Source organism: Geotrypetes seraphini, chromosome 2 (assembly GCF_902459505.1).
Source record: "Geotrypetes seraphini chromosome 2, aGeoSer1.1, whole genome shotgun sequence".
Taxonomy (NCBI): domain Eukaryota; kingdom Metazoa; phylum Chordata; class Amphibia; order Gymnophiona; family Dermophiidae; genus Geotrypetes; species Geotrypetes seraphini.
Genome location: NC_047085.1, coordinates 62,951,373 through 62,965,518, shown reverse-complemented (window position 1 = coordinate 62,965,518; position 14,146 = coordinate 62,951,373). Strand labels below are relative to the sequence as shown.

At 43.9% G+C, this 14,146-nt stretch overlaps 1 protein-coding gene across 1 annotated transcript in view; it reads left to right on the top strand.

Annotated features, from left to right (window-relative positions):
* The window catches only part of DCAF13 (DDB1 and CUL4 associated factor 13), a 148,378-nt gene that overhangs the window by 30,956 nt on the left and 103,276 nt on the right, over window positions 1-14,146 (top strand). Inside the window, exons 6-7 of the mRNA XM_033933398.1 lie at window positions 1,501-1,578; window positions 1,731-1,813. Of these exons, the coding sequence (XP_033789289.1) occupies window positions 1,501-1,578; window positions 1,731-1,813 (161 nt within the window). The remainder of the gene's footprint in view (window positions 1-1,500; window positions 1,579-1,730; window positions 1,814-14,146) is intronic.

Genomic DNA, 14,146 nt, shown 5'->3' with positions numbered 1-14,146 from the left:
AGATATACAATGTTGACCGAGTCAGCCTTGTCTATCTGCCTGTTTACTCCCTTGAAGAAATGCAGCAAATTTGTCAAGCAAGATCTTCCTTTGCTGAAGCCGTGCTGGCTGGTCCTCATCAGATTGTATCCGTCAAGGTGATCAATGATGCGGTCCTTTATCAGCGTCTCTACCATCTTTCCCGGTACCAAGGTCAGACTCGCCAGTCTGTAGTTTCCCGGATCTCCCCTCGAATCTTTCTTGAAGATCAGCGTAACATTTGCTACTTTCCAGTCTTCCGGAATCCTTCCTTATTTGATCAACAGATTGGCTATTAGTTGAAGCAGTTCAGCTATAGCCCCTTTCACTTCATTGATTACCCTCGGATGGATGCCATCTGGTCTCAGGGATTTATCGTTTTTAAGCTTATCAATCTGCCTGCATACCTCTTCTAGACTGACTGTCAACCCTATCAGTTTCCCGTCTTCATTTCCTGTGTATAGCCTGTCGGCTTCCGGTATGTTGTGTATATCCTCTTCGGTAAATACAGACGCAAAATATGTGTTTAGTTTGTCGGCGATGGCTTTGTTCTCCTTTAGCATTCCCTTTATTCCATGGTCATCCAACGGCCCCACCGCTTCCTTCGCGTGTCATTTCCCCTTAATATATCGAAAGTACGGCTTGAAGTTTTTTTGCCTCCTTGGCTATTTTTTCCTTGTAGTCTCTTTTGGCCCCTCTTACCGCCTTATGGCTCCTGCTTTGATGTTTATGCTTTTTCCAGATTTTGTCCGTTTTTGACCTTTTTCATTCCTTAAATGAAGTTTGAAATACTACCCAAAATCCTGTTTTCTTTAACACCAATATGCTCCAACACTGACCTCCTAAGCCAGTCGGTCATAAAGGTGAAAGTAGTAGAGGTCTTAATCAGAGTTCCCAAAAGCAGTCTTCTGGTACAAAAAGGGAAGTTTTTATCTTGAGCCTTTAAGCCAGTAGATTACTAAATGTGATATGCTTAATTTTCAGGCTAATCGTGCCAATTCTGTTCAAACCAATGTAAGAAAATAATACTGATTGGACCACTTGGGTTTTTTTCTGCCATTCACTATGTACAATCTGCGCACTAAAATGATTAGGATTTATAACTATCACTCTGTACAGGTTACTTCCTGTGCCTTAGAAGCACAAAAAATGCTTGTTATCCATTCTCTTGCTGTTAAAGGATTCTCTGTGTTTATCCCATTCCAGGCATTTTCCACCCTTCTATGGCTTCCTTTTCCTTTTGGCTTTCTTGTGCATTAAAACCTTTTAAAATTCAACAAACCTGATTTGATAGTTGTGACAATGCTGATGTTTTAAATGGTCTGTGTGTTAGGCCATAATTCAGTATGTTTTTAGTCTATTATAACACATAGGTAACAAACAAACATGATCTGCATCTGGCATGCTACTATTGAATATTCCTGGATGAATAAAAATAAAGTAGATACAACTTACCTGAAATCTTATAACATCTCTTTTCAGACATATCTCTTGGGAAGTTGCTCATCGGATCGAAACATTGTACTATACGACATGAGACAAGCCACTCCATTGAAAAAGGTATGGTTTATTCTCCTTCCAATTCTTCATAATTCTTGCAGTTTCACAAATTTCAGACTGAGGAATGTGGAAATGCTGGGTCTTGGTATGCACCAGACCAACTTTACTGTAAGCTCTCTAGTTACCTCTTTTTACCTGTTTTTTGTTCCTAGGTTATTCTAGCAATGAGGTCAAACACGCTGTGCTGGAATCCAATGGAAGCATTCATTTTCACAGCAGCTAATGAAGACTATAAGTAAGATTTTTAGCATATCATGTAGATAATGTAAACTAGTGGTTATGTCTCATAATCCTTCAAGCTTATCTTTTTTTCCTTGAGTGCAGATAGGTCGATTTTAATTTAATTTTTTTTTTTTTAGCCTAAGCTGAAATAAATATAGATAGATATAGATATTAAATCCACTTTCTTCACCAGCAGAAAATAGGGAGTTGCTAGAGTCACCCACAAGTGGAGGCTTTGTTTTGGTAGAGGTAGCTGATTCTCGGGAATCTACTCCTGATCTATTAGGATCTAAAGGCTTGGTACCAGTGCCTGTCCCTATTAAAGTACAATCATTTACATCCGTTACTAATTTATCAGCTCTTCTCAGGTAGTTTTATTGCTACTGACTTTTCTTTAAAAGATATTGGCAACACAGTTTTTCAGATTTGAGAAGGTATTATAAGAAAATTTACTGAAACTTTTTCAGTTTATGAAAGGAATCTCTCAGAAATTTTTGGAATGTGATAAGAGAGTAAATACTGTGGAACAGCAAGTTATGAAAGCAGCTAAAATCTGCACAGACTGCTTTAGCTGCTGTAACTAAAGATAGAGCGCATAATCTCAGAATCTTAAATTTCCCAGTTACTCATTATCTAGCACCAAAAGAACTACTAAAGATGTATCTGAAGGATATAGTACAATTCTCTGACTATGAATCTTATTATATAACACATATACGTATACTGTTTATCTAAGGGAGTTAGGGAAATAAGAGAGGAAACTGGGAATAATGTTAGTCATCTGATAGTCTGGATATGTCTCATTTTTTGGAATTTTCTCAAGATAAAATTAACAAAAGGACTCCTTTCATGCTCCTATAAATTAGTGATTTAATTTAAATTGTCCTTTTTCTTAGATATTTCTGGGCTAGAAATCTAGAGCTTTGCCCTATACTGTGCATAGGTTTCATCTACTGGAGTCTCTGTCAAAGCTTACTCGATCTCATCTAAACCATCCCAGCTGTTGTAGCCCTCCCCAGCCCATCCTCAACTGAATTGCCATATACGGGACACAGACTATGCAAGTTTGCCCAGTACTGGCCTTAGTTCTTCGATATACCATATTTTTCGCTCCATAAGACACACCTGACCATAATATGCACCTACCTATAGACGAGGAAAAACCAAGAAAAAAAAATTCTGAACCAAATGGTGTTCTGTACCCTGTCCCCCCCCCCCCCCTCTGGTGGTCTAGTGGTAGGCCGGGATAGGGTACAGGGCATGTCTGGTGGTGGGCATGTCTAGTGGTAGGCACGTGTAGTGGCAGCCAGCCAGCCAGCTCTCAGCCCCCCGCCAGACCCAAGCCAGCCAGCCATCCCCAAGTCAGCCAGCCCGACAGTGATTTAAATTTGAATATGAATAATCTGGGGGCTCCACTGTGCTAAACCCTAAATAAAAACTTGATCTCCAATTTTACTTTGCTTCTTTTATTATTATTTGTTATGTTAAAGCTCAATGCTCATTATTCATATTCAGCCGAATAATATTTTTCATTATTCATATTTGGTTGAATAGTAAAAATATGCTATTTGATACAGCTCACTTTCTCATTAAGTAAATCAATGTTTCATTTATGATAAAGTGCAAAATCTGTTTCATATTTGGTTAACTTCACAAACCTGAAAGCCAACTATCAAATCAGAAGGGAGGGTCTTCTCAGCATCTAAGAGGGTGCTTGGCCTATTTACAAATACCACATATTATAAACCAGTAAAACAGATTTTAGGACCTGGAACACCAGAAGGAGAGTAGTCTGCACTTCATATCAGTAGGCTAATTAACATTAAGAAATGTTGGGAAAACTACCCAACGTCTATCATAAAGTCTTTAAGTTCCTATTAGATTAAGATAATCCTTTCTAATAAATTTGGGCTGCTGCAAGGATTACCCAGAGTTTTTAAAGGAAGAAGTACATAGTAACAAAGCAAAGCAGGGAAATGAGTTAGTCTAAATGCGTTGGGGTGGAGGGAAAAAGGGTAAATACCCCCTCTTCCTCCCACTTGCTATTTACCTGATTGGCCCCAAAAGGCATGATGTTGGCTTTGACAGTGCCCACTCCCTAGGCTGATTACGACCAACACAAAGTAGACTGCTCCGTAACAATACTGGTGGTTGCTGGTGGTACAGACTTTGGTTTCGGTGCTGTTAAGGGAAGAGCATTTCTCTATGCTAGTGAGGGAGATGTTTCCACAGAAGGCCATCTGGGTCTATGGGTTGGCCAGCAAGGGAAGCTTGAGCATACTGGCCATGCAGAGCATCATGCTGAGCCAAATGGTACATAAGCGGCCCAGCCATACGTCAGCCAGCCAGTCCCCCAAGGGCAACGCCCGGTGACGCTCATGAAGAGCAGTGATTGGCTGGCCTGGACGCCCTCCCAGCTCTGTGGGGGCCCGTTTAGGAAAAGAACCAGACGGCAGTGACATGGTAGAAGGCAACCCTCTCCAGGAGCTCACTGAGAAGCACGGTGGCGCAGGGTATCTGCTGGTCCTCGAACACCGAGGCAGGGGCCCCAGGCCGGGGGGAGCTCAGCAGCAGGGTCTGCTCACTGTTTGCTATGGCGGGACCGGATCTAGTCCTCCCGAGGAGGGGGGTTACCGGGAAGACTGGCTGCAAGGTCCTCAGTCACCGCGCTGCCAGAGACCTGCTCTCTTGCTCAGATGCGCCAGCTTCTTGGTCACGCACTCCACGACGCTGGTCTCCCGGCTCTTTGGTCACGCACCGCCTCCAGCCCTCTTTCCAAGCTTCCTGCTCTCTCTTTCAAGTAATGACGATGGCGGCAGCAGGCGGGTTCCAAGCTTCCTGCTCTTTCTTTTAAGGGATGACAACGGCAGCAGCAGGCAGGTGGGTGGGGCATTTTTAAAAGGTGCGATGATGGGGGAGGGGGTTAAAATGGTACGAGGGGCTAAAAATTTGTACCTTCGCTGCATAAGGTGCACTGAGATTTCCACCCACTTTTGAATGGAAAAACAGTGAGTTTTATGGAGCAAAAAATATGGTACCCGTTATTTTCTCATTAAAAATCCTGTGTTCATCTCATGATTTTTTTGAACTCTCACCGTTTTCCTCTCCACCATCCCCTCAGGAGCCCATTTCAGGCATCAGCCACCCTCTTTAAAGAAGAATTTCCTAACATTACTGTTGAGTCTACCACCCCTCAGCCTCAAAGTATGCCCTCTGGTTTTACCATTTTCCTTTCTCTGGAATATTTGTTCTATGTTAATATCTTTCAAGTATTTTTAATTTCTGTGTTGTATGTAAAAAATTTTCTTTCTTTCATTTATTGGTTATTTTGTATAGAAGAGTCCATTGTAAGCTCACAACTAGCTATTCTTTCTATGGAGATTGATAGAAATTTAGTTTAAATATCTTTCTAGATGTCTGTTCTTCAGAATCTCCATTCTTTACTGGTACCCATGTCTAAGGATTCTCACTTGTGAGGAGTACTGTCCTGTTCTTGGAGAAAGCAAAATTGATTATCTGAACCTGATGTTCTCCCAGGACAGCAGGGTGCCAGTCATTACAAAATCCACCTCCTCTAACCAGCAGCTTATCCTGATAATAGCTTAATATGAACTTGATATGTCCCCCACATGATCATGCTGACATGAACACTCACACATTTGCTTGGTGAAGTGTTCTCAAAGACTCTTAAGTATTGCAAAAATATTTGAGCCATATTTGTACAGTAAACTTGCTTACCTGTAAACAGGTGTAAGAATAACAGGATACTAGCCCTCACGAGCAAGTGGTATCATTTGATAGAGCTATCAGATGATACCACTTGCTCGTGAGGGCTAGTATCCTGTTATTCTTACACCTGTGTACAGGTAAGCAAGTTTACTGTACAAATCCACTCCAAAATAAAATGAACATACCTGTACCTTAACCTTTCCTTTATTCACAAATATTCCTCCTTCCAATATAGCTGTTAAGCTGGTGATTCAAATGACATCAGACCTTTAAACACTTCAGAAGTCATTTCCTTCAATACTGAGCACAGAGGTTTAAACACAGAGGTTTAAAAAAGTGGGTGCAGTGTGAAATGGAGTCATTTACATGAAGAAGATATTTGTTTTATCTGTATCTCACCTGCCCAGCAGAACATTGACGGGATACTCATACCGCATTGGAAGGCTCTCTTCTTCATTTGTGCTATCTGCAACAAGACACACATACCTTGAGAGCTATATCTCCACTTTAGAGAAAAGAACTATATAATGGAACACCCTCCTCACCTTTTTGATGATTGCACTTTTTAACATGTTGATGCAAGGAGGTCACGTGGTGTCATGCACGGAAGAGGTTGCTAACTTGTGGAGCTCTGTGCCCTTCTCCTAAATCAACACTGATAATTGGAGATCTGACCTTCCCTGCTCGGCGGCTTTCCCCCACCCAGTTTCCCTGTTATTAGGAAATTGTGAGAAGCCACTTTTTACTTGCTGGAGAGAGAGGATGGTGGCGAAAGTCCAGAGGAAGGAGCGGGAGAAGCTCAAGGGGCCTGATACAAAGATGGGCGGAGCAGCTGGCCACTCCGCCTTTGAAGTCAGTGCTTTATGGATAGCAGATTTAACCGTAGAAATAACAGTGGCAGTGGAGGCCGCACTGGATAAAAAACTGCAAAAACTCTACGATCGTTCCGAGGAAGCCCACGAACGTTGGATAGCGTGAACTTAGAAATAGATGAGATGCAACAACGCATCGGTGCCCTGGAAGATCAAAACGCAGCAGGGGTGAACCGTTGGAGACGGTGCAAAAAAGACTCCTGGAGCTGGAATCAAAAATTGATGATCTGGAAAATCGTTCCAAGTGGAACAACCTTCGCTATATAGGGATTCCGGAGTTGTCGAGAGAGGGTAAGCTCCCTCGCATCATGGATACCTAGCTTACTGGCCAAATTTCATTTGAAGCGCACATGGGCCCGCTCCGGATTGAGCTGGCTCATAGGGTAGGTCCGGTGTGCCCAACAGGAACTAAACTCAGGACGGTGATCCGCATACTGCATTTTGCCCACAAACAGGCGCTTCCCTAGGTGATCCGTTCAGGCACCATGCCCACCTTTGAGGGCTCCAAAGTCCTTTGTTTCCAGGATTATTCAGTGCCGATGGCCGCAACAAGGAAAAAGTTTGTCCCGATTTGTTCTGCATTGGCCGCCAAGAAGATCCGGTTTGCCTTGCTCTTCCCGGCGAGACTCTGGGTACATCATGTGGGGCAGGACAGATTATTTATGGACCCTGTTCAGGCATTTGAGTTTGTGAATACCATTCCTGCTCCACAGGAGCCACACTGAAGGAGCTGGCTGAATGACATTGGCTAAGTTGCACCCTTAGGTGCTACAGTTAATGGGGCCAGGGTTGCAGTTAATAGCCTGGGTTCTTTCTAGGGTTGTGTTATGCTCTTGCTTGGCTTTTCAGCAAGAGCAGCATTCTACATTCTTTTGATTTGGAACTTTGGTGGTTCATTTTTTGGTATGGGGGGTCGGTTTGGGAGGTTGGAGGTTCTTGTCTATGGGGGAAGGGGGTACACCAAAGTGCTCTGCACGAGCTGTTAGGGCCCATGTATGGTACAGAGAGGTTAGGTGGGTTCGGAAGCCTTTGGGGCTTCGGAGGAAGGGGGCGGGGTCTTCATGGGGAGGGGGTGGGGGAGGGAGGAAGGGGGGGTTTACACTTGTTGGAATGGCTCTAGGGTCTTGGGTAGGAAAGATTCTTGGTATTTTCCTATGTTTCCTTTTGGTATGGGGGTGGCTATAGGCTGGGGCGCCTACCTCCAGAAGCTTTATTTCCTGCTGCTGGTCTTGGGGGTGTCCTGATTGAATGGCTCACAAATTTATCTCTTGGAATGTAGGGGGGATTCATTCCCCCATTAAGCGCAGTAAGATCTTGCGCACTTTGCATAGCTATAGCCTTTCCCCAAGAAACTCACTTGTCTGCCTTGGAGCATCAAAAGTTGTGCAAATGGTGGATGGGTGATTATATTGATAATCCAGCTGTTCAGAAGAAGGCAGGGGTGATTTATTTTATTTCGCAAGGGTCTCATTGTGGAAAACATTCAATCAAGGCAGATGACAAAGGCAGATATATTGTGGCACACATCTCTGTAGATAATCAGGAGTTGTTACTGGTTAATATGTATGCACCTAACACCTCTGATAAACAATTCTTTAGGCACCTTCTTAGACATACCCAGACTGCTTCTACTGTTCCCATCATAATGGGGGAGGGAGGAGGGTTTTCAACTCTGTGTTTGATCCTTTAGTGGATAAATCTGTCCATAAAGGTATTGCGCCTATTGATTTTACTAAAGGGGTTCCCTTGTTATGCTCTACTTTGGAACTGCAGGATGTGTGGAGATTTTTTCACCCTGATGGTAGGGATTATAGACATGTTTCCAGAGCCCATGGAACAATGTTTCGTATTGACTATTTATTGGTATCTGACTATCTCCTCCCACCACCTTGGGGCAGGGATTGGACCCTCTTGTATCTCGGACCATGCTTTTGTATGGATGGAGCTCCAGGGGGCGGGTGGACCTCGAGCCTCTGCACTTTAGAAATTCTCAAAATTGCTCTATTATGATACTAAGTTCCATGAGTTTCTTAGTCAGAAATGGCGGGAGTACTGAGAGTTTAATCAGGAGCATTCTTCTCAGCCAGTTCTTTTTTGGGAGGCGGCCAAGGCTGTGCTGCGTGGGGAAATCATTTCTTATGCAGCGCATTAAAAAAAGGGCGGTGGCTGCTGAAGTGAAGAGGTGGGAACATCAAATTCAGCTTGATCGGCAACGGTATGGGGCCTCTGGTTCCTCTCTTCAGAAATCTGCTTGGTTGGCCTCCCAAGCTACACTTAATCACCTCATTCAGGATAAAGCACAGAGGCCTGCCCACTATTACAAATTTCAGCTTTTATAAGCATGCTAATAAACCGGGGCTCTGCTGGCTAAGATGATTGCTCAGGAGCAGGACCCTAGTAAGGTGTTGTGAGTGCGAAATAGCTGAGGTGAGTTGGTGCATGCTGATGAGGCAATCACGCAGGCATTTCACTCCTTTTTTGCAGATTTGTATGGGCCTGGACAGTTCTTATAGTACCAATGTGGACCATCCTACCTTAACGGCAGCCCAACAGAAAGCTTTGAATTTACCAATACAGGATGACGAGGTATCCTATAACATTGGGCTTAGTTCTTTGGGAAAGGTGTTGGGTGGGGATGATTTTGTGGCAGAATTCTATAAAATTCTTCAGCAGCAGATCTCCAGTTGCTTGGCAGCCGTATTTAGTTCTTATATAGCAGAGGTAGATTTGCCGCCTTCCTTACGAGATGCTTTAATCATAGTATTCTTAAAACCAGGCAGGGACTCACAGTCTTTAGACTCTTATAGGCCCATTTCCTTGCTTTCCTATGAGGCTAAATAATTTGTGAAGATTCTGGCAAATAGAATAGTGAAAGTGCTGCCAGATCTATTGTTGACCTCTCAAGTTGGCTTTGTTCGCGGGCACTCGGTATCGAAAAAGCTGCGACAAATGTTGCTCTCCTTGGAGATGGTACGGGCTGTTTCTCAACCTTCGCTGTTAATTAGTTTTGATGCCAGCATTCGATAGGGTCTGTTGGGACTTTTTGTTTGCAGCACTTTGGGAGTACGGCTTGGGGGAGTTTGTTTTTGGCTGGAATTCGGGCTTTATATCAGTCTCCATTGGCGCAGATATTGGTTAACGGGGGTGTTTCTGGGCAATTTGCTGTGTGGAGGGGTACGAGGCAGGGGTGCCCTGTGTCCCCTCTTCTCTTTGTGCTGGTTCTAGATTCATTACTTAGGGATATCCAGGCGAATCCAGAGATAGAGGGCATAGATATTGGTTCTGAAACTTTCAAACTCTCAGCCTTTGCAGACAACATCTTAGTTCACATTACTAATCCAGAGAGGTCCCTATGGTCCTTGTTAGAAACATTTGAGGAGTTTGGCGATCATTCGGGCTTTTAGCTCAATCTTGCAAAATCTGAATATTTGGAAACTTTGCCAGGTTGGAAGCCAAGTTCTCGATTTCACTGTCCCCTAAGGAAAGCACATGGCTCGTTTTAAATACCTGGGCATTGTTTTGGGTCCTGATCCTTTGCAGCTGTATTATCTTAATATACCACCTTTATTGCAACTCACAGAAGCCCGGCATGGCCAGTGGTCTATGCTTCCTCTATCTCTTATGGATCGCATTAGTCTGTATGCAATGGTCATTTTTCCCAAGTGGCTGTATCGTTTACAAACTCTTCCGCTACGGGTGACATTGAAGGATCTTAAATAGTTACATCGGATGGTGGCCCATTTTTGTTGGGTTGGGAAAAGAGCTAGGATGAGATTCTCTCGGTTAATTGGAAACTGGAGACGGGGAGGATTGGGGATTCCAGATCTCCAATTATATAACTTGGCATGCCTTCTCCGTCATGTGGGAGATTGGTATAATAATACAGCCCACTTTTCTTCTTTGGAGATGGAACGTGCCTATTATGCTCCTTTGCATCTTTTCTATGTGCTTCAGTCCAGTTCGCGAGCGCTTCCTGGTCATATTCGCTCTTCTGGAATTTTTCACATGGCTAGGGACTGTTGGAAGGATCTTGTCCATGGGGGGGGGGGGATTTGACCCCCAATGTAGAAGTCTTTTGCCACTCCAGGGTAATGGATTCCATTCCAGGACAAAAGTCCTGGAAAGGAATCTGCAGTTTCTCAACATTTGGCTTGGCACGGTTTCACACTGCTTCATCATGTTCTCACGGAGGAGGGAATGTTGCATCCGTTGGGTTTCTTAGGTGGAGAGGGGGTTTCTTGGCTGGTGATGTTTTCCTATTGACAGCTAGATCATTATATTAGGTCCTTACCCCGGGATTCTCTATCAGGCACTGCAGTTCCCTGTTTGAAAGGGTTATTTTCTCTTGAGGAAGTGGATCAGTTGTCCATTTCCCTGCTTTATCGAAAACTGGTTCAGGGGTTGCCCCCGAGGCGGTTTCTAGGGCTGCTGTATAGATAGTCTACGGATTTGGGAGCAGTCTTGCCAGAAGGTGAATTTCTCCGTCTTATTTGTGCAATGCCCCATTGAGTGGTATTAGCGGAACTGAAGGAATGTCAGTTCCTTATAATGTATCGAGCTTATGTTTCTCAACATCAACTTTATTTAATGGGTGGGATTTCATTGGCTCTTTGCGTATGCTGTAAGGAGGCCTCCAATACCTTTATACACGCCTTGTGGTATTGTCCTAAAATAACAGGCTTTTGGAAGGAGATTCTTAACTATTTGGGAGACGTTTTGCAGCAATCACTTACTCTTCATCTCGGTGGGATGGACGGTAGGGGGTAGGGGGGCCTGAGAGGTTTCGTGGGGGGGGGGAGGTGGTTGTTCATGAACTCAAACCCTTGTTACGGGGGGGGGTTGGAACGGTTACAAAGGGTGGGGGATCGGAGTTAATTTTGATACTTTAAAATGTGATGATACTACTGTGTTTTTACGTTCTGCTGACCTCTTGTTTAGTGTACTTATGGTATGATCTTGCTGTATATTTTTGATTGTTTTGGTTTATCATCGATAAAAATTGATTGAACATAACATGTTGATGCACATTAGTAAATCAGGCCCAAACATTGTAAGTCCTCTGGAACAGGGAACTATCATACCTGAATATAACTGGCCTGGTAATGGAAAGGCAAGAACTGAATCAAAATATGTATCTAAATGGGAGAAGCAAAGAGGTTTATTTAGTTTGGTACTACTATACCGCCTTTTTAAGCAAGTGCAGTAAGGTGGTTTATAGACTAATTTTAAAGAAAAGAATACTCTATAGGACAAGGAGACAATAAACATTAGAAAAGTTTATAACAGCAGAGTCAAAGTTAAGGGAAAGTCAGAGATAAGCAGGGGGTATATGGTATTTTCCATTAAATTAATGAGCCTTACAATCCTTAGTGGCCATTATATTGTGTGGATATGTGCCAAGTGTGAAACAGACAGAGATCTTTTAAAATAGCTCTGCTGTGTTATTTTAGTGATTTTACAGGATAAAATTGCAGGATATTGGCTATATCAGGTCTCAGCTCAGCTATAAACAGTACGTAATCCTGAGCAACTACTAAGATGACACATCAGAGCTATTTTAAAGGTTCACATCTGTGCTGGGTCATCCTGGTAGATACACAGGATTACATACCATTTATTGCCTCAGACTTGCAATAGCCAGTGCCCTGAATTTATACTGTAAACCATGAAAATAACACAGCAAAACTATTTAAAATGCCTCTCTGCTCTGACTGGTACAGCTATCTTTGATATTCCTTAGGTTACCAATACTGATCTAATATTTTTCACCAGTGGATTACCGTAAGCAGGAATAGCCTGGTAGTTAGAGCAGGGATATCAAACGCCAGTGCTCAAGGGCCAAAAATCAGTTGTTTTCAGATATGCCTAATGAAGATTTCCAGTGCAATAGGGATGGTCTTCCTCCTGCGAGTCCGTTGCAGGAGATACTGATCACTGTTTTCAGCACCTCTTTCTTCCCACTCTCCGTTACCCCCAGTGATATTTCTTATGTAAGCGAACCTGCAGGAGCAACTTTTACCTGCTCTGTCTTCTTTTTTGTTTTTCAGGTATTTTATGCGGGTTTTTGCAGGATTTGTGTTCCTGTTCAGCTCCAGGGACTGTGTAGCCTGCGTGAGAGCAGCAGACTTAGGTCTGCAGCTGAGAGGTGGATCCTGCGGGGACCTGTTTAGCCAGCCTGCCTGAACTGGAGCTCAGGGATTTCCCCTTCTGCTTGCTCACTCTTTGACTTGATCAGGAGTGCTAGCGCAAGCTGTACGGGCACCAGTTGCATTTCTTCTGAGCACGTATGGTGTCTGCTACACTTTCCTCCCCCTTCTTTGTGGCATTTGGATTCTTGTTTCGGGGGGTTAAGGCTCAGTATGTCTGTGGCCCGACTGGCAGCTGAAGAGTCAGAAGAAGCAGCTTTCCTGGTGGCAGAGGTCCTCTCCTAAATTCCAGCTACCCTGAGAGGAACTGTGACAGGCTGCAGCACATCTTCCCAGCATCTGGTCTATGTGAAGGGCTGTCACAGCCCACAAGGCAGTTTGGGAGGGAGGGTCTGAATTTGCTGTTTTTCTGGTGATAACTTGTAGCCATGTTCTCCCACCCTCAAAATCCTAAAATCTCTGGGTTTTATGGTCCTCTGGAATAAGCGATTAATCAAATTTTATAATAAACTTGAAACTTGTCTAGCCATTTTTTCAGCGGGAAATTCTGGTGGCGGCCATCTTGGATTTTTCCTGATTGAAATTTTAAGTTCTTGGACTTCTTCAAAAAGACTCATTTTTTTTATTCTAACCACCACGAATGGAGTCCTCATGCTCCAATAACATGAATTCATATGAAGTTTGTGTCATATGGGCACCAGAAGAGTGCCTTTATGCTACGTGTTCTGCCACACAGGCTGGGGAGGTGAGGATCTCGGGTTCAGCCTCTGACCATATTATTAATGCTGCAAAATTACTGGTGGAATGGTTGGGAGATGATTTTGCTCTGTCTGAGTCCCGTAGTGCAGTGCCAGTGCTTAGTAAGGACGCCGATGGCCCCAAAGCGAGAAGAGAGCCCTCTAACCCTCCTCTTGAAGGGGGTTCTTGGTCCTCTATGCCTGACTTTGTGAACTTGCTCTGACAAGCCTATGTGAATGGCGCTGGTGTATCTTCTGGAGAGCGAACATCTGTGCAGCCTCCCTGTAATTCTGCATTTGTGTCTCTAAGGATACCTGTGATTCCTCCATACTTTGGCTGTTGGTCGGACGGGATCACCTGGAGTGAAGCTTCAGTCAGAGATGATGCGACCCTGGGTGTAGTGGATCAGGGTCCGAGTGCTGCTGCAGACCAGGATGAGGACCTCTCAGTTCGCAGGCTGTTCAAGTTTGCTGCTCTGATAGATCTTCTCATTGAATCTCTGAAGGAGATCAAAATTGATCCCCCCTGCCTACTACCCAATATTCTTTACTCAGCGGGATATGTTCTGTCTACTGCCTTCCCATGGCATTCTGACATGAAGGTCCTTATTTATGAGCACTGGGAGAACCCTAAGACCATATCCAAATAACTTGTATAGACCAGGAGTTCCAGCAGATGTTTTACTCTCTGGTGGCTCAGGTAACCAAGCGCATGTCCCTATCCAGAGAGGGTGGTGTGGTGCTCAAGGATATTAGTAGGACCGCAGACTAGACATGTTGCTGAAAAGGCAATTTGAGGCCTTGACTTCATGGCTCGTGCATGCCAGTCTAAATTGCGTAGCCCAAGAGGAGCACCTTCAGA